Genomic DNA, 19,277 nt, shown 5'->3' on the forward strand with positions numbered 1-19,277 from the left:
ATCAGATTTTCTCCCTTTTTAGTGTCTGTTGTTGCTGCTTGTCATTTTGTTGTTTTGTTGTTTGACTTTTCTGAATTAACATTGTAAAGTCTATGTTTGCCACATGCGGCCACTCAGGTCTCTATTCTGGTATCTTCATGGTCAGCTGATGATTGGGCAAAGAATTCCTTCAATACCTAGAACCAAAAAAACAGAAAAGAAAAAAAACCTCCCCCAAATCTTTGCATATGGCTTCTATATGTGTGTTGGGGTCTGTTCTCATTACTCAGCTGGGCATTTACAACTCTTCCTTTGACTTTACTTCTTGCTAACGAGGAACCTGAAGGTCAGCCAGAGGTGTTATCTTAGGACCTTCTCAAGCCTTTCTATGAGCATGAACCTACCCTTTAGCATGCATGTAGCCCTCTAGATTCCTAGGAACATCTGAGTCTTTTAGTGACCTTATTCCCCAACGCATCTTTTCCCCTAGCTTTCTTCCCAAACTTTGTTTTCCTATTGTTTGTTTTAATTATTATCCCTTGTTCCAGGTAGAATTGGCTAATATATTTCCCTATAAATGTTTTGACATATGGACTCATACAGCAGTCTCCTCCCTGGGAGAGTTCTTAGTTGAGATAGAGCTAGGTAGGCAAGTCCTTTGAGAGGATTCTTTAGGGAGCCACCAGACAGGCCAAAATGAATAACCACAGTTCTCTGGTTTGCATTCTCCAGTACTGGGCCTGTGTCAGGCATAAGAGCATTTGTTTTCAGGGCCACTGCCAAGCTAGATTAGGGGAGATGATCTTAAGCAAGCTAAAATGCCACAAAACTCTCTACCATATTTAGCTGTTGTTTTCGTTACTAAGAATCTCTCTAGTTTTGTAAGCTTTTGATTCCAGAATTCAGAAGAAGTTGATTCTGTAAGTTTTTGACAGTTTATTTGTTGCTTTGGTGAATAGACTTTTAGGGTTTCTTTCTTGGTTCCTTTGGCTGACATTACTCTCTTCTGTTTCCTGATCCCTGTGTTTTCTTCTTTTTTGATTTACCTCCTCATGTTGCTCAAGTGCATTTTCCAGGAGCTTAAAAAGGGGTATTGGTTTGGTGAATTTTTGTAATTGATAATGTACTAATTGCATGTTTGACTTAGTTTGGTTAGATAGAATGAACTTCTAAAACATTATGCTAGGTGAAGAAGCCAGACACAAAATATTGGACATTGTGTCATTCCATTTATATATAGTTTCTAGAAAAGGCAAATCTATGGGAAGAAAGTAATTGTTTAAATGGGATTGAGAATGGGGAGTGACTACAAATGGGACTGTGATTCTTATATACTAGAATATAAATATTATAAAAATAGATTGTGGTGATGGTTTCCTAACTCTGTAAATATACTAAAAATCATTCAGTTGCATACTCAAAATGAATGTATTTGTGAATTATACCTCAATAAAGCTATGGTAGAGGAGGAAAAATATAATTTGTATAATTTTGCTTTGTAGTAGTATCAAAATGTGCTAAGTAAAACCTTCCTGAGGCAGAAGTGAGTCTTCAACCTGAGGATGCTGCGCTTTGGGAACTAGCTTCATTTCATACAGAACTAGCTTAGTTTTCATTGTATGATTAAATATAAAATTTGATTAACAAAATCCCAGGTTGAAAATTATTTTCATAAATTTTTAAGGCATTTTGCTTCATTTTCTAGCAGTCTGTATTAATTGGCTTTTAATTCTTTGAAGTTCAGTCCTATTCAGGTCCCCAGTTTTTATACATGGTTTTGTGTTCTGTTTTTGCTGTTAGTATTGCTCTGGAAGTATTTTGGATTGTTTGTTTATTTTTGGTTTTCTAAATTTCCTAATGTACCTTTGTGCAGTTGTTTTTCCCTCTCAATTAAAATAAACTTTCTGGGTAGTTGGTACATTGTGGTTCTGATGGGGAATTTTGTGGATAATTCTTTGATAAGTTTTCTCATCTCCATTATTTCCATTTTTTCTTGAAATGCCGATTATAGTCAGATATTAGTGATACTCGTCTACTTGGATCGACTCTCTAATTTTCTTATATTCCTATTTTGCATCATCTCATCTTTTGGTTTTATTTCCTAATGGCTTTCCCCAATTTCTTTATCTGTCAGCACAGTCCAGAGAACAACCTGGAATTGAGTATTAGCCATTAGCTCTTTTTTAAAAGCCACAGGAAAATCCTATCACTGGAGAATTCTCATTCAGTTTTTCCATGTGGCACTGCAGCAACAGCTGCCCAGTCTCTCTTTCTCTCAGTCCCTCCCCTTTTTATTCTCTCTCTTTTTTAAAGTTTGTTTGTTTATTTAATCTCTATGCCCAGTGTGGGACTCAAACTCACAACCCTGAGGTCAAGAGTCTCATGCTCTACTAACTGAGCCAGCCAGGCACCCCCTTTCTTATTCTCTAAATTCAGAATCCTTACTCCCCAATTCCCATTCCATTTTTAAACTTTTTTTAATGTTTATTTTTGAGACCAAGAGAGAGAGAGAGAGAGAGACAGACAGTGTGAGCAGGGAGGGGAGGGGCAGAGAGAGAGGAAGACACAGAATCCGAAGACAGTCTCCAGGCTCCAAGTTAGCTGTCAGCACAGAGCCTGACGTGGGGCTTGAACCCACGAATGGTGAGATCATGACCTGATCATAACTGACTGAGCCACCCAGGTGTTCATCCCATTCCTTTTTAAAAGATCTTTATTGAGGTATAATTTGCATACTTTAAAATACAACATTTTAAGTATACACTTTATTGTCTTTTCCGTGAATTTGTAGAGTTCTGTAACCTTTAACACAATTCAGTTGTAGAACATACTTATCACCACAAAAAAGAATCTTCCATGTTTGCAGTCAGCACCCATTTCCATACTACTCATCCCCAGGCAACTAATATTAATAATTATCTGTCTCTATTGATTTGCTTTTCCTTGACATTTCATATAAGTGGAATCATACAATATATGATCTTTTGCAGATAGCTTCTTTCCCTTAATGTCTTTATAGGGCTATCTATGTTGTAGCATTTTTCAGTGGTTCCTTTTTATTGTTGAATAAGTGTGTTTCATTGTATGGCTATACCACATTTTGTTGATCTGTTTACCAGTTGATGGACAGCTTTGTTTTCAGTATTGGAAAGCATGACAAATGCTCCTATGAATATTCCTGTAAAAGTTTTTGTGTGGAGATTATATTTGAGAGAGAGAAAGAGTGAGTGAGTGGGAGAACAGACAGAGAGAGGGAGACAGAGAATCTCAAGCAGGCTCTGTGCTGACAGCCTGGAGTCCAACATAGGGCTCAAACCTACAAACCATGAAATCATGTCCTGAGCCAAAACCAAGAATCCCACACTCTTGAATCTTGAGCCACCCAGGTACCCGTGGAAAGCGTAACTAATGCTCCTGTGAACATTCTTACGGAAGTTATTGTGTAGACACATGTGGCTATACCAATTTACATTCCCACCAATAGTGCATGAGTTCCCTTTTCTTCATATATGTGTCAGTGTTTGTTATTTGTCTTTTTGATGCTAGCAATTTTGGTATGAAGTGATAGCTAATTGTGGTTTTGATTTGCATTTCTCTGATCTTTAAATGTTGAGTATATTTTCATGTGTCTGTCATCTGTATGGTTTTTTGTTTTTGTTTTGTTTTTGGAAAAATGTCTTTTCAGCTTCTCTGCCCATTTTTAATTAGACTTTTTCGTGTTGAGTTGTTGAGTTCTTTGTATTTTAGATGTTAACCCCTTATCAAACATCATATCTTCTTCCATTCAGTAGGTTGCCTTTTCATTTTGTTGGTTTCTTCTGCCTTGCAAAAAGCTTTTTAATTTGATATGGTCCCAGTTATTTTTACTTTTGTTTCCCCTACGAGATCAAAAAAAATTCCCAAGACTGAGGTCCAAGAGATTACTGCCTTATATTTTATTTTAGGAGTTTTATGGTTTTAAGTCTTACTTTTAGCTCTTTATTTTATTTTTGTGTGTTGTGTAAGAAAGTGGTCTGGTTTCATTTCTTTGTATATTGTTGTCCAGTTTTCTCAGCATCATATATTGAAGAGACAGTCTTTTCCCCGTTGTGTATTTTTTCCTCTTTATCATAGATTAATTGACCATATAAGTGTGGGGTTATTTCTGGGCTCCCAGTTCTCTTTCATTGATCTATATTTCTTTTGTGCTAGTACCATAATGTTTTGATTGCTATAGCTTTGTAGTATAGTTTGAAATTGGAGTGTGATACCTCCAGCTTTGTTCTTTCTCAAGATAGATTTGTCTGCTCGTGGTCTTTTTTGGTTCCATACATGATTTAGGATTTTTTTTTGTTGTTCTAGTTCTGTGAAAAATGCCATTAGTATTTTGATAGGGATTGCATTAAAATCTGTAAATTGCTTTGGGTAATATGAACATTTTAGCAATATCAGATCTTCCAGCCCATGAGCAAAGGGTTATCTTTCCACTTGTGTCACTTCTTTTATGAGTGTCTTACAGTTTTTAGAGGGTTTTTCACTTCCTTGACTGGATTTATTCCTAGGTATTTCATTTTTCTGATGCAGTTGTAAATGGGTCTTTTTCTTAGTTTCTCTTTCTGATAATTTGTAATTAGTGTATAGAAATGGAATAGATTTCTGGATTTTAATTTTTTATCCTGCACCTTACTGAATTCACTTACTCTGATAGGTTTTTCATGGAATCTTTAGTGTTCTCCATATATACTATCATGTCATCTGCAAATAGTAACAGTTTTAACTTTTTTCTTACAATCTGGATGCTTTCTGTTTTTCTTGTAGGATTGCTGTGGGTAGGACTTCCAGTACTATGTTAATAAAAATGACAAGAGTGAACATTCTTGTCTTGTTCCTGATCTTAGACAAAAAGCTTTCAACTTTAACCATTGGATACGATTTTACCTGTGGGTTCATCCTACATGGGTTTTGTTATGTTGAAGTACATGTCCTCTGTACCCACCACAGTGATCTTTCTAATGTACTGTTGAATTTTGTTCAGTAATATTTTATTGAGGACTTTTGCATCTATTTATCAAGCCTTGATTTTTTTTGTGGCATCAATTTTCTCATTTTGTATCAGTAATGCTAGTCGCATGAGTTAAAAGAATTCCCACCTCTTCTGTTTCTTGGAAGAGTTTTAGAAGGATTGGCATGAATTCTTCTTTGAATGTTTGCTAGCATTCATCAGTGAAGTCATTTGGTCCTAGATTTTTATTTATTGGGAGGTTTTTAATTATCGATAACAGTCTCCTTGCTAATAATTTTTTTCAGATTTTCTCTTCTTCATGATTCAGTTTTGATAGCTTATATATTTCAAGGAATTTATCCATGTCTTACAGGTTGTCAAATTTGTTTGATGGATAATTGTTCATAGAGGTCTCTGTATATGATTTTTTGTATATGTTATTATTTTTATAATGCTTCATTATTTGTGATTTTGAGTCCTTTTTTTTCAAGCTTCTTAACTTTATTGAAACTTGTTTTATAGCCAAGCACATGGTTTACTTGAAAATATTTGTATTTTTCAAGTTGTTGATGCAGTTTCTATAATTGTTAGTTAAATCAAGATGTTGATATTGTACAGATCTAAGTATTTTCTAATTTTCTGTCTAGTTCTATACACTGCTGAGGGGGGAGTTTAATATTACCAGATATTTTTGTGGCATTGTCTATTTCTTTTACTTCTGTCATTTTTCTTTCCATGTATTTTGAAACTTTGTCATTAGACACAATACATCAGTAATTATCTCTTTAGTTGATATTAAGATAGCCACTCCAGCCTTCTTATTTCTATGTTTTGCATGATATAATTTTTATTTCCACTTACTTTAAACCTATCTGTATATGTCTTGCAGGCAGCATATAATAATAGGGTTTTCTTTTTTTAATCCATTTTGTCAATTATGGCCTTTAATTGCAGTGTTTAACCCTAAAAGTTAGCAAACTGTGTCCCTCAGTTAAAATCCTTGTTTCGGAAATTAAAATTAATAGGAACACAGCCATATGCTTTATTTTCTGTGGTCTTTGCATTATAAGACTGAGTAGTTGTGACAGAGACTATATGTTCCAAAACTCTCAAACTTTTACTATCAGTATTTTACAGAAAACCTTTGTTGATTCCTGATTTAGACCATTAATATTTAAGGTGATGTGGTTGGATTTAGGCTTATTATTTATTTTGTTTGTCCCATTTTTTCCCTTTTCCTGTCCCCTTCTGGATATTTTTGAACTTTTGTTGGTATTTGATTGTATCTGTTGGATTTTTAGCTATATTTTCTTGTATTTTAGGTTATAGGTCTAGGGATTATAATATATAATTCATTGTGCTTGTTAATATTCTACTACTTCATGCAAAACGGTGATGGTAAAATCTTGCAACCCTCTGTAGGTTCCTTCCCTTCACACCATTGCACTGAAATTTGTTGTAGCTGTATGCATCCTGTTCTCAACCAGACAGTGTCATAAGTTTTAACAGTCATACACTTATAAAACTCAGAGGGGGAAGAAAGGAGACCATTATATTTGTCCAGCTATTTACCCTTTTTCTTTCATTCTTCATTTCTGAATATTAAAGTTTCTGTCTAGTATTATTTTCCTGCAACATGAGAAACTTCCTGTACATTTCTTATAGATCAACTCTACTAGTGACAAATTCTTTTAATTTTTTTTCTCTTTTCTGGAAATGTCTTTTAAGGTCACAAGTATTCCAAGATATTTCCACTGGTTAGGTGTAAGGGGTAAAAATCCACCCCTCTGTTTCTCCTCTACTTTCAGTACTGTACATATTCACAACACTGTCTTCTGACAGTAGATGTGTGGTTTTTCCACATATCAAGCAACACTAGCTGGGTATCCTACAATTTAATTCAATTTTCACACTAACTGGAATTAATGCAGACCCCACAGATTTAGAGCTCAGGCTCACAAGACTACCCTCGACTTCAGATGACAGTTGCAAGAAGTAAGACCATGGATTAATTGGAGATTCCCAAGTCTCCCTTTTTGGATTTGATCATTTGGTAGAACTGCTCACAGAACTTAAGGTAAACTAACATTTACCAGTTTATTATATAATAAAATATATAATAAAGGATACAGATAAAGAGCAAAATGAAATGATACATAGGACAAGGTCTAGAAGGGTCTCAAATGTGGAAACTTCTGTCCCTGTGGAGTTAGCGTGGGCCACCCTCCTGTTACATGGATGTGATAGATGTGGTTACCAACCCAGAACTCTCCAAACCCCATACTTTGGGATGTTTATGGTGGCATCATCAAGTGGCATGTTAATTCAATCTCTGGTCCCTTCCCTTCTAAGAGGAGGTGGGGGTTGGGCTGAAAGTTTCAAGCTTCTGATCATGGCTTGGTCTTCCTGTTTACCAGCCCCTGTCCAAGAGTCCACCAAAAGGCACCTCCTTAGAATAAAGGACATTTCTGGCACCCAGGAAATTCAAGTGTTTTAAAAGCTGTGTGTCAGAAGTAGGCTCAGAAACCAAATATTTGAACAAAAGATGTTCCTAGTATTCTTATCACTTAAGAAGTTACAAGGGATGAGGCGCCTAGATGGCTCAGTTGGTTAAGCGTCCAACTTCGGCTCAGGTCATGATCTCACAGTTTGTGGGTTCGAGCCCTGCATCGGGCTCTGTGCTGACAGCTAGGTCAGAACCTGGAGCCTGTCTGCAGATTCTGTGTCTCCCTCTCTCTCTCTCTCTGACACTCCCCTGCTCATGCTGTCTCTCTCTCTCTCTCTCTCTCTCTCTCTCTCTCTCTCTCTCTCTCAAATAAACACAGTAAAAAATAAATAAATAAATAAATAAATAAATAAAAGGAAATAACAAGGGTTTTAGTAGCTTTGTGCCAGGAACCAAGGAAAGAGGCCAGTATATGTATTGTTGCTGTTTCACTATATGGAATTCTAGGTTGTCATTTCTTTTGTGTTAGGACTTTAAATCTATTGCTCTGCTGGTTCAGCAAGTGGTCTTTTGTGGTGATAGTTTCTGATAAGAAATATGCAGATATTTGAAGCATTGTTTTTATTCTCCTTTAAAGATAGAGTGGCTCAGTTGGTTGAGCATCTGACTGTTGTTTTCCACTCAGGTCATGAACCTAGGGTCATGGAATCGATCCATATTGAGCATGGAGCCTGCTTGAGATTCCCTCTGCCCTTCTCCCCTGCTTGTACTCAGGCTCCCTTGCCTTGGTTCTTTTTCACCATTACCTAGTACACCTCTTATGCACAGATATATAATAAATTTGTACCACATTTTAAGTTAACATGAGGACTAGATAGGCTTACTAGGGTTCCGTACTGGCTGGGTCTGAATTGCCCAACAGGTGTAACTGCTGTTATATTTTGTAATACAAGATCCCTTCACTAGTTATAAATGAAAAAGTTATAGATGAAAGAAGCCATGCATTACCAATTTTCTGAAATAGTTCTGTTCCTTCTGTTTCCGTGGTTATTTGGCTTCCTTTCCATATAAAAGGAAAATTGGCGGTGGTAGGTATTTTTCAAAAAATTTTGCCATCTCTTTTGCATAGAAACTACTAATCATTTTGTAAAATAATGGAATATTAAGGGGCATGCAGAAATAAATGAACCAAAAACTGTTCTGGAAGAGTTATGTATTTTTTAATGTATTTGATGTTTAATATCTATAGAGAGAATTAAATATAGCAGAGATTTCCTGTTGAAGCTCTCAAGTGTTTCCATCTGCAGAAAAAAACCAGACTTTCTGCCTGATCATCCCATTGTACTTCAAAAACCAGTAAGTAGTGTTCTAATTTTAGACTCTAAAATATTTGTCTTTAGTATGTTCACTAGATTATCACTAGATTTTTATTCTTAAAATGAAATAGAATTCAGAAAAGTACATAAATATAAATGTATAATATAACCAATTACTGTAAATAATAATAGAATGGAATTATATTTTTAAGAAATATTTTTTCCATTGAAAGATACAGAACATTCATTATTATCGTCTTAAAGTTCAATTGCAGTTGACTTTCCTGTATGATGTGAAGTAGGGGTCAAGTTGTAATTTTTTTTTCTACATGAATACCCAGTCATCCTAGCTGTATTTATTGGAAGGATAGTCCTCTCCTTTGTGGCAACATGTATGTGGTGTGTTTCTGTCTCTCAGTCTTTCTAAATAGTAAACCAAGTCATCCCACTTCTTCACTGTCTTTGCTGTTCATAGTGCTTTATATTTGTGCCACTGCATCAAATTTCATCAAAATGAATATAATAAATACACATATATTTTAGGATATTGATTGGAAAGGACATGAATTTTGGTATCAGACTTGGGATCAAGTTGTAGCTTCACCTTGTATACTAATATATTATTCAAACCTAAGTCATTTGACTTTCTGCATCTGTTTCTTGATTGTAGATAAGGTTGATAATCTCTAGTTGTTAAGATTAAATGAAATGTATGGAAGAGCTTGGTATGGTACTGAGCTCTCATTATGCACTTAGTAAATTGTCTTTATTTCCATTTCAAGTAGAATTTGACTTTAGAGTTTTCACGAACTATTTATTTGGATAACTACTCTATGGAGATTAACTCAGAATATAGGTTTGCTGAGAATGGCTCAAATGTGAGATGTAACGTATCTCCCGTGCTCTCCATTTTTGGAATTTCTAATCTGTGGGAATCCAAAGCCTTTTATTTTCTCTTAGAATTTTTTAAATGTTAACTTACAATGTATTTTAGGTTTCCTAAAGTCCCTACCTTGTAGAACTCAATTTTTCAAAATTTAGGCATAAATTTCTTCCATCACATCTTGTACACAGGAATGTTTTATCATGAAAAACGTCCTTAATGATGTTCAAATTTTCCAACCTGTTCAGAGATCTTAGGAGTATGTAAATCTAAATTTCAGTGCTATATATTGTCAGGTTTTCATTTGCAGACTTATTTCATCTCGAACATTTTATTTTGTAAATAAAAGTTTGACATACACATTATTTTGAACAAACCAGGTATCACAGAAACAGAACAAGTTTGAAGTACAATCTAGTATTTTTAAAAATGAATTACATGTTTTAGTGAACACAGGAGAACTGTTTTGACAAATTCCAATTACGTTAATACTTCCTATAGCAACATGCATTTTTAATAGGGTCACAGTATTTGGTTTGATAAACTAGTCAAAACTGTATTCATTCAATCTAATTGATCAATTAACTTTTTATTCTATGTTACAGGAAAACAACCAAAGTTTTAAGTAGCATTTTAAGAACAGACCAATTTGAAGATAAAGAATTACTCATTTTATATTTTGGACACCTGCAAATGAAGTGGATATAGTAACAGTAACTGTAATGGACTGTGACAATTCAGTTTATTTTTAATTTTGATGGTTGGGTATTTGGTTTCTCCTAAAATGAGAAAGATATTTTGAACTATAAATAATTTTCTAATCAGTTTCAGCTTTGCAGGAAGACTGTATTTATAATTTGCATGCTACTTGCAGTTTTTTTTTTGTTTTTCATCTCTTGTAATAATGGACTGGAAATGTAAGCTGTAAAGATTCTCAAATATAAAGTATTTGCTATGATGTATATATGGTACATAATTTCTTGTTGCTTTTAAAAAGTTGCTTTTGTTCTGATTGCCACTGATTTCATTCCAGCACTTTGAAAGGAGCTTTACAATCTCTCCAGAGGCTTAGAATGATTCAGGATGTTCAATGCATAGTTATCCATGACAGAAAACAATGTTTTAACAGGCAGTTCTTTGGTCTCTAGTTTTTTGATAACATTGTTTGACAATTTGGAAACCGTGAAACATAGCTGCTACTGGTTTTCTCTAATCAGACTACATGAACAGAAGAAGTTGGGCAAATTCCAAAATGAAACTGATATTATTTCCAAAAGGAAAAATGTAGGCATTTGCAAATAATTGAGGCACATTAAGTTTTAATTCGAAATTTCTTGTAACAAAAACACAAATGGATGAAGAATTTGGGGATTTAAACTTTTAGCTCCTAGAAATTTTATATAATAAATTCCTGCATTTTGTAAAAAAAAAAAAATTTGCTGATGTAAAGGTAAGTGTAAACTTTCCCTACTTTTATTTTGTCAGATCCCCAGGTCTGCTGGGAAGGCATTCAAGACCATCATTTGGCAGAAAGTTTACCTTAAGCTGAATTCTGAACTCCTAAAACCAGTACCTTTCTCCTCACCGGTCTTTGGGCTTATTACCTAGATTTAAGCTTTTAGTCCATGGGAAGCTTCCTATCTTGGTCTTTTACTACACTAGTTTTCATTCCTTTGTTCCCCAGAAAAAGATTTTTTAAAAGGAAAAAACCACCATAAATTTATGGGTTAATTAAAAGTGATACATTTATACCTAGGGCCCAGATTTTTCATTTATTTTCTGTCCTATTTTCCCATTCTATATGTATACATTGTCTATTCTCACACACATAAAAGTTTATGTGTAATGTGTGTAAGAGCTGGGATCAGTATTACCACATAACAAAATTGGTTTGCTTTATTACTTACCTATTCTCAAGTTGTTTTTGACTCTAGTTAAAAAAACTATGATAGAAACTATTCTAGTTTGGGATCTTAACAGGCATTCTGCTCAGCACTGTTACTAAAGGCAGAGACCTTTCTGAAGTCATACCACCAGTACTTTAGAAACTGCCTCATACTCAGAAGACAGAAGACTGAGGTACTTTCTGAATCTAATACTATCTTTTTATTGGCTATAATTTGTATTTTTTTGAAACCATTTATAACCAGCCTTTTCAAGAAGAGTATGTCAGAAGTCACTGTATATAATCAGAGTGAGACCGCAAAGACTGTGCTATTACCTGTTTGCCTTTGTACATATGTATAGTTTGTTTGAATAATCAGTGTACATCTCCATTAATGTTCTCTGCTTTGTATATAAATTAAAAGAGTTGAGCCAGGTGTTGTTTCAGTGTTTGTCATCTTTAGAAATGACCAGAGACATACACACATATATACACATGCACACACAACATTTGTGTCTGTGTACGTGTATATATGTCAAAATTTACTGCCCTTGTCTAGTAAAAGCTATGAAAAAATATTTAGAGTGAGAATGGAGGGTACACAAAGTTTGAGAAAATATTTTTGGTCAAATTTTATATTTAAAAAATAAAATTTAGTTCAATCTTCTGAGTTTTCTAACAGAAAAAAAAAAGAAAATTATAGTTTTTTCCTTGAAGACCTGTGGTTTCAAAGGAATTTGGATTAGAGAATAACATGGGAACAAACTCCTGTATGTACTGCATTTTCACTAGCAGCATTTATCAGGATAGATTCTAACAATATGTAATATCTGACCTTATACAGAAGAGTATATTAGGTACAAGGTTAATGTGCTACTGAAATTAGAATTGTCATTCTAGTGTTGAAACTGGGAAATGTTTTCTGTCCAATACCTTCCACATTTTATTCCCTAATTTATATTTTTCCTTGTTCACTTAGATTAAAATTTTGTTTTTTAAATATTTTGAAAGTGCAAATGTCTTTCTTTATAAGAAAATTAGTCCTCTGAATCATATGCCAAAAAATTTGAACCTGATTTTCTCAAACTAAGACTCTCCTCTTTTCTTGATTTGTTGAACTTACAAGGAATTATGATGCTAATAAATGATATAATGGTGTTAATATTACTAAATAGTGCCATAACTATCACAGAATTGTTATCACTTGCAAAAAACCATGACAAGTATATAGTCTGTAGATTGTAGCCAAGATTGTTGTAAGCTCATGTATTAATTTTTTTTTTAAATAACAGAAAGGCATTTTCTCACAGTTCTAGAGCAGAAGTCCAAGACCACGGTGCTAGCAGGGTTGATTTCTTTGAGGCCTCTCCTTGGTTTGCTGTAGGCACCTTCTTACGGTGTCTTCCTGTGGCCTTTTCTCTCTGCACATAAGGACATCATTATGGATCATGGATTAGCTTTTTCAGTAAAGTGAATATTCATAAGATCATGAGTTGCAAATACAGTGAGCATTACTGCAGAATATAAAGCTTCATTCGCAGAAAATCAGTTACTTAAAAATGACAAAACATTGACTTAACCTTTATAGCTAATGACAAGTCCACAGAAGCTATCCTATGAAGTAATACTTTAAAAATTCCCACTTTGATTATTTTATCATTTCTTTTTCACAATTTTGTTCCTTTGTGCATATACTTGTTTCACATATTAGGATTTTGCCACTAAAGGGTTTTAGGGTACAATGTAGCAAAACAGACTTCATAAATTTAGCTAAAATTCACATGAAAGATCTAGGAGACATTTTAGAAGAGTGCACTTCCTAACTATATTAAACAAAAGTATAGTGTAGATTAGTAACCACAGAGAATTTTCTAATTCACATTTTAGATAAGAATACTTGTTTTGCACTTGGAACCATATGGAACATGTCTGGGAGCATCTAGTTGTTCAGGATCCACCATGAAGCTGAAAAGAGAAAAGCAAATTTTTAAACAATGGAATAATTGTCAGGGTGTAATCATTCTTAAAAAAGAGTATTTTCTCCCACCTTTAGTCTGCATAATTATCTTTCAAGTCACTATTTCCTGACTAAGCCAAGATTGAACTCTTTTTGCAATATTTGTACCAGATCTTTTTGAACTTGGTTATAGTCTTAGTTTCGTCATCGTTGTTGTTATGAATGGGTGGAGCTTATCTTGGGCAATAATATCATAAATGTCCTGAAGATGAAATGTTGTTGGTGTTTTAATCTACCTAGTACTGGCAACATTTTTGGAGTATAAGATACTTGACATAACAATTTCATAAAGATTGGGCATAAACAAGTGGATGTGTTTTAAATATTTTTTAATACAAGACATCTTTATTGTAAGACTGAAAATGTTTTCCCCACTGAATATAAATGCCCCAAAGACAAATCTATGGCAAAGAAGTAAGACTGGTGGAATGCTGTGAGAAAAAAATGGAAAAGATTAGAACTTGTTTTCAAAGCTGTTTAAGTGACGTGCTGGCTGACATCAGGATCTTATTTTCTTGTGTGTCTTCTCTTCTCATAACTACAGGCCTTTCTCCTTTGCCAAGGGATATTCTTATCCACAGACCGAATTCTCACACTTTGGTCTGGGTGTTTTATGATGGCTAGTAGGCCTATTTAGCCATTCTCTAGTATGACTCATTTTAATTATTTTTATATTCAAGAGTTCATAGGAATATATTTTGGTTTGTATTTTCATAACTGGATACGGTCTGGTTTATTGATTTCTTCAGATGTATCTTAGGTAAACCACTTAGAAACCTGATAAAAAAGCAATCCTACAGAAGTCATAATTTGTGAATTAACGATCCAAACCTAATCTCTATATAATGGCTGTTTTTTTTAGATTTTTTTGGTAGGTCTAAATATGTATATAGCGAAAACAGTTTTGTTTTTATTTTTAGCCTTCATATGACAGACAAAATTTAAAAAAGTGGTTATTAAAAATATGTCATATGACCATTAAAACTATACATAATATTTATAAATTAATTCCAGCTGTTTGTCCAGGGAGGTATGTACTGTTGCAATTTATAAAACTCTCCTATTAAAAGAATAGGATGCCCCAAACAGATGTTTAAAAAATCTTGTTTGAGGGAAATTTAATAAAATGTGTTAGAAATCAAACCTTTCTTTTTGTTCTTCCAAATTTCAGTAGTCACTGTTGAAATTAGAGGTGATATGAAAATTAACAAAATATGATACAAAATAAGGTAGCAAAAAAGGCATTAAATTGTATTGAATTTGGGCTCTGATAACAAGAACCAAACCAGTTTTAGTTGAAGCCAGCTTTTCTAACTTAGGCAATGCTCTCAGAGTGATAGAGAAATTTCAGCCATATTCATGGCTTTCTTATTTGAGGATTAAATCCAAGATACACAGCAAGGGAAATTCTACAAGTCTACCATCTCTAAGTCCAGAGTAAGTGAACAGCTGAAGCTCAGGCCGTGATGGTAAGTCTGCTGACTGGGAAGCAGTCGCCCCTGATCGCTCCTGCCTTTAATTCCAGAATTTACTGTTTCACTTTCTATTATTCCTCAATCCATCAAAATCTACCCTAACTTTTACATTCCTACCACTGTGTCAAAACTGTTCTCTTGAGCAGTAACTGCTTGTCCAACGCAGCTCTCAGTTCCATTCTCTCAAGTCCCGCTTCACTGTGCGGGCCCCCGAGGAGCACTGTGCCTGCATGTTAGTCTTTTGGTTTCCTTGCTACTCAACTACTCTGATTCTCCTGGCTTTCAGTGATTCCCCTCAATTTCCTTCATAAAGGAGCCTTTTCCCCTGGCAGCCTTACAAATAAAGGCATTTTCCTAGGCTTCTGTCAGGTATTTTGTTCCTACAATATATCTTTTCTCACCAAGCCTGGGCTTCACATAGCTTGCCATGGTTAACTCCTGAAAACTGTACTGGCAAAGGAACTCTCCTGGTAGCTCCTGGCCTATGTTATTGCCTACCTGACCAATCTCTCTCCTCTCCATGACAGCCACCTTTCTCCATCCTGCCAGTTACTACTCATTAGAACATTCACTATCCCTCTCAAAAACCTGTAATGACTTCATTACTAAGTTTGCACTCCTCCTTATACTTTAACCTCATTTCCTACACCCCCTTCTCTCTCCACAATGTATCATTATATGAGCCTTATGCCACAGTCTTACTTTTGCACCGATTAGTCAAGCCCATTTAACATTTCTTGGGTTTGTTCATATGTACAATTTACCGCAACCAAAGTAGAGGTAAATTTATTTGTCCAATTCTCACCTTTTAAGTTCCACCTCCAGAGTACTCTGTCTTAAAAAGAAAACTGTTAAAAGAAACAATCCCTTCACTAAGTCCACATGCATATTATGACCATATGCATAACTACTATGTAGTAACTATACTATAGTAGTACTATAGTAGTAACTACTGTGTTATGCCCTGAGCTTGGTTCTTTTCTGCAAGCATTGGTCTCTCCCACTGGACAGATAGCATTTCGGGGGAAGAGACTCCATTTTTACTTTGTACTCTCTCTAGCTCTTAGCATAATGTTTATTTAAAGTTACAACTCAGCACTAGTAAACAAGCAAAGCACCCCAGAATCCACAGTACCTAGGACATAGAGCACTGAGTAAACGTATTTAATTGGTGTTTGTTAGGGCAGATGAACAAATGAATTTTGGTTCTCAATTATCTTAAGCCTTGGGTAGGCCAGACTTCCTAGACAATTTCATTTCAGATTTCAATACTGCTTTCCCCAATTACAAATATTTTAACAACTATTTTAATAAAAATATTTCTAGCATAATTCTAACCTGCAACCTCTGGGTCATACATTTCAAACTAATTCAATACACTAAATTATAGTAAAGCATTTGAATAATTTATTCAAAATGTCATGATTTGATTTGTACTTAAAGTTTGTTACATTACTGAAGGGGACCAGAGACTAATGCTAGGTTTAATATAGCCAGGAATACAAATTGGATCAACTAATAGATGGATCTCTTATTTTTTCCTCCCACTTTCATATTTTAAGATATAATAATGAAGAGAGCACCACTGATAAAGTGTGTGGAAGAACATACTATCTTTTAAAAGGCAAAAGACTATACAAAAACATGCAGAATTATCCAGTGAAACCAGGATAATTACCAGGAACTAGCATAGTAGACGTGAGTTCTGGAGTTTCCAAGAAATCCACATTACTTCTTTGGAATGTCTTGCTATAGTTCGTCTGAAGGTGGCTGTATAAATAATTATAGATTAAGGCTGTGCATTTTTATTACAATCTTGCCAAGTAGAATGCAAACAGTTCAAATTCAGTAAAAATGGCAAGGTTTTGGATGATTTGGATTAAGTGTCAGGATACAGACTTCTTATCAGTACCTACCCTAAAATAAAAAATAAAAGACTTGTGTAATTTAACAACTGTCATCAGAAAAAATATTTTAAAGACTTCTAAAAACAATACCATTAATTCCCTATAAAGATAAAACAAAAGGAGAAAGACTTTAATTTCAGAGTTTAAACAGAAGGAAGAATATACTGACTGTCAGGATGGTTAAAAAAATAAGAAAGCTAAGAAGAGAGACTATAGAACTTTTTCTCCCTATGAGAAAAAAAAAAAGAAATAAAAATCATCTTAAAGTGTAGGCCTGAAGTACAGAGTTGAATAAGTTGCCTTTAAAGGTCCCTTTGGTGTTTAAGATTCTATTGGTGTCATTCTGTAGTATAGTCTTAAAATAGTCTCAAAAATAAAATTTTGGGTGAAATATGTATTAACTAAATTTCCAGCTATTCTGTTACTTCTATTACCATAGTTTAAAACCCTAAATCTGGACTTACTGGAGGGCTATATTCACTGGCATTTAAAACCAACAAGAACTGTTTAATCTCAGAATAGCAAAAATTTTCTTATCAATTTTTCTAATTATGTTACTTGTTATTAATTACAAAGAGGTAGGTTTGTTCTTTAACTTTGTTGAGTTGACAAATATGTACATTCAACATGTACAGAATGATTTGATATACATACACACTGTAGAATGGTTACCCAGAAAAGTTGATTTGTTTTTAATTTTTTCCAAACAATGTCATTAATTTCTACCCCCCCCTTTTTGCAGTGCTTAAAGACATTTAGAAAAGTTAAGCTATGATGATCTTAACCATTATATATTTTTATTATAAAATAAGACACTGCAGAATTTATGAAAAAAATAGAAAGTAAAATTACTTTCTCATCCTTTTCTGTGTCCTTTGATCACGTGCCCCTCTGACACTTTAGATACCCATGACCCATATCTAACTCTTACATGAAAGCATCAGTAAAATGGTTATACTTAAAATAGGATAATTACCAAAGGTATTTGTTTCAAGAGGAGAGTGGTTTCTAATCCATGAAATAAATTCCTAAAAATTTGGGATGTAGGAAAATGAGCAAATGAAACATTTTAAGGTAAAGGGAATGGAGCTTTTCCTACAAGTCCTAAAAACATCATGTGTATTTCCCCCTCCTGCCCCGCCCCCCCCCCCCCCGCAAGGTCTGTTTATTACTTACCTATTCCACACACTACTGTTCTCCCAAAACTCATAAATCATGTAGCGAGCTTCATTGGAAAGCTTCTGTATGGAAATGCTGAAATAGAAAAGGAAAGGCATAAGTAGCCGCAGGAAATTAAAGACAAGCAGCAAACTACTTTTTCTAATTATTTCTGTATGGGGTATGAAACAATCTTATCTACTCATGCAGGAAATATCCATGGTGCCTGCATGAAAAAGAAAGTTTTGTGAAAAATATTTCAATACGTCCGTTTTGATATAATTTTTTAATTTTCTGGTTTGGTATCATGAAAACTATCTCAGTATATTATAGACATCACACATATAACTTCTGTAATATTTCATTCCTTCAAAAGATTGTCAGGGTTCAGAAACATGTCGTGGGCCACTGCCCTTGCCCTCAAAAGTGCAGCTCTTTGAATCCATCCTGGCACTCTCTATAGCTGACCTTGCCCCCTCCTTGGATTGACAGCTTTTGTTTGGGGTCCTGCTGTTAGCCATTTGAGTCCACACTGCTGCTATATAATATAGCTATATAAATCAGCAGGCTTGGCTCTGAGTGAGCCTGAAAGGCTATAGGAAATGGAATCCCCACTCTTAGAGAACAGAATAGGCCCCCTGAGATACAGCCTAGGAGCAGCAGTTTGAAAAACGGGGTATACTAGAGGAAGATCTGTTTACTAATCTCAGGGCGTGCTGGAGGAGCAGGGATCACTGGCAGACTTCCTAAGGAACAAAGGAGCAGGCAGGTGCCATTTCCCTCCCCTGCTCCCCAGTAAAAACCCACAGCCACCTGTAGGAACCAGGGAGGCTTGGGTAATCCCTACCTAATATGCTAATACTCCACATCTTGCCCACCCCAACCCTCCCCGCCCATGCATCTCTGCACTTCTGCAGACCCACTCTCTCAACCTGGCCTCCGTTTTGGTAGGTGCAGGTCCCGTGCACAACAGACTAGCACAAACCTTGCTAACATCACACATCCTGCCCCTTTCAATATGCTCTTGGTCAGAACTCGCCCAAAGCAGAGCCATAAGCTTAGGGGTGTGCAAGCATCCCTGACAGGGGCCAGCACCACTCCAACATGACTCCTGCCCCTGGGAGAGGGGAAGACAACCATACAATCACCACATTCCAACTACAGTCCCAGAAGTGGGGTGGGGGCAGACATCTGGTCTGATTATGACAATGAACAAAAACTTTTCAGGGA

At 35.0% G+C, this 19,277-nt stretch overlaps 2 protein-coding genes across 2 annotated transcripts in view; one reads left to right on the plus strand and one right to left on the minus strand.

Annotated features, from left to right (window-relative positions):
* The window catches only part of LOC115284893 (uncharacterized protein C8orf88), a 39,776-nt gene extending 27,282 nt beyond the window's left edge, over nt 1-12,494 (plus strand). Inside the window, exons 5-6 of the mRNA XM_029931350.1 lie at nt 8,656-8,762; nt 10,211-12,494. Of these exons, the coding sequence (XP_029787210.1) occupies nt 8,656-8,762; nt 10,211-10,234 (131 nt within the window). The 3' untranslated portion in view covers nt 10,235-12,494. The remainder of the gene's footprint in view (nt 1-8,655; nt 8,763-10,210) is intronic.
* The window catches only part of LOC115284890 (N-terminal EF-hand calcium-binding protein 1-like), a 58,474-nt gene continuing 49,640 nt past the window's right edge, over nt 10,444-19,277 (minus strand). Inside the window, exons 8-11 of the mRNA XM_029931347.1 lie at nt 18,066-18,143; nt 16,661-16,752; nt 15,788-15,817; nt 10,444-13,455 (exon numbers count right to left, since the gene is read on the minus strand). Coding sequence (XP_029787207.1) covers nt 13,430-13,455; nt 15,788-15,817; nt 16,661-16,752; nt 18,066-18,143 — 226 coding nt within the window. The 3' untranslated portion in view covers nt 10,444-13,429. The remainder of the gene's footprint in view (nt 13,456-15,787; nt 15,818-16,660; nt 16,753-18,065; nt 18,144-19,277) is intronic.

The sequence above is a fragment of the Suricata suricatta genome, unplaced genomic scaffold (genome assembly GCF_006229205.1).
Source record: "Suricata suricatta isolate VVHF042 unplaced genomic scaffold, meerkat_22Aug2017_6uvM2_HiC HiC_scaffold_25, whole genome shotgun sequence".
Taxonomy (NCBI): domain Eukaryota; kingdom Metazoa; phylum Chordata; class Mammalia; order Carnivora; family Herpestidae; genus Suricata; species Suricata suricatta.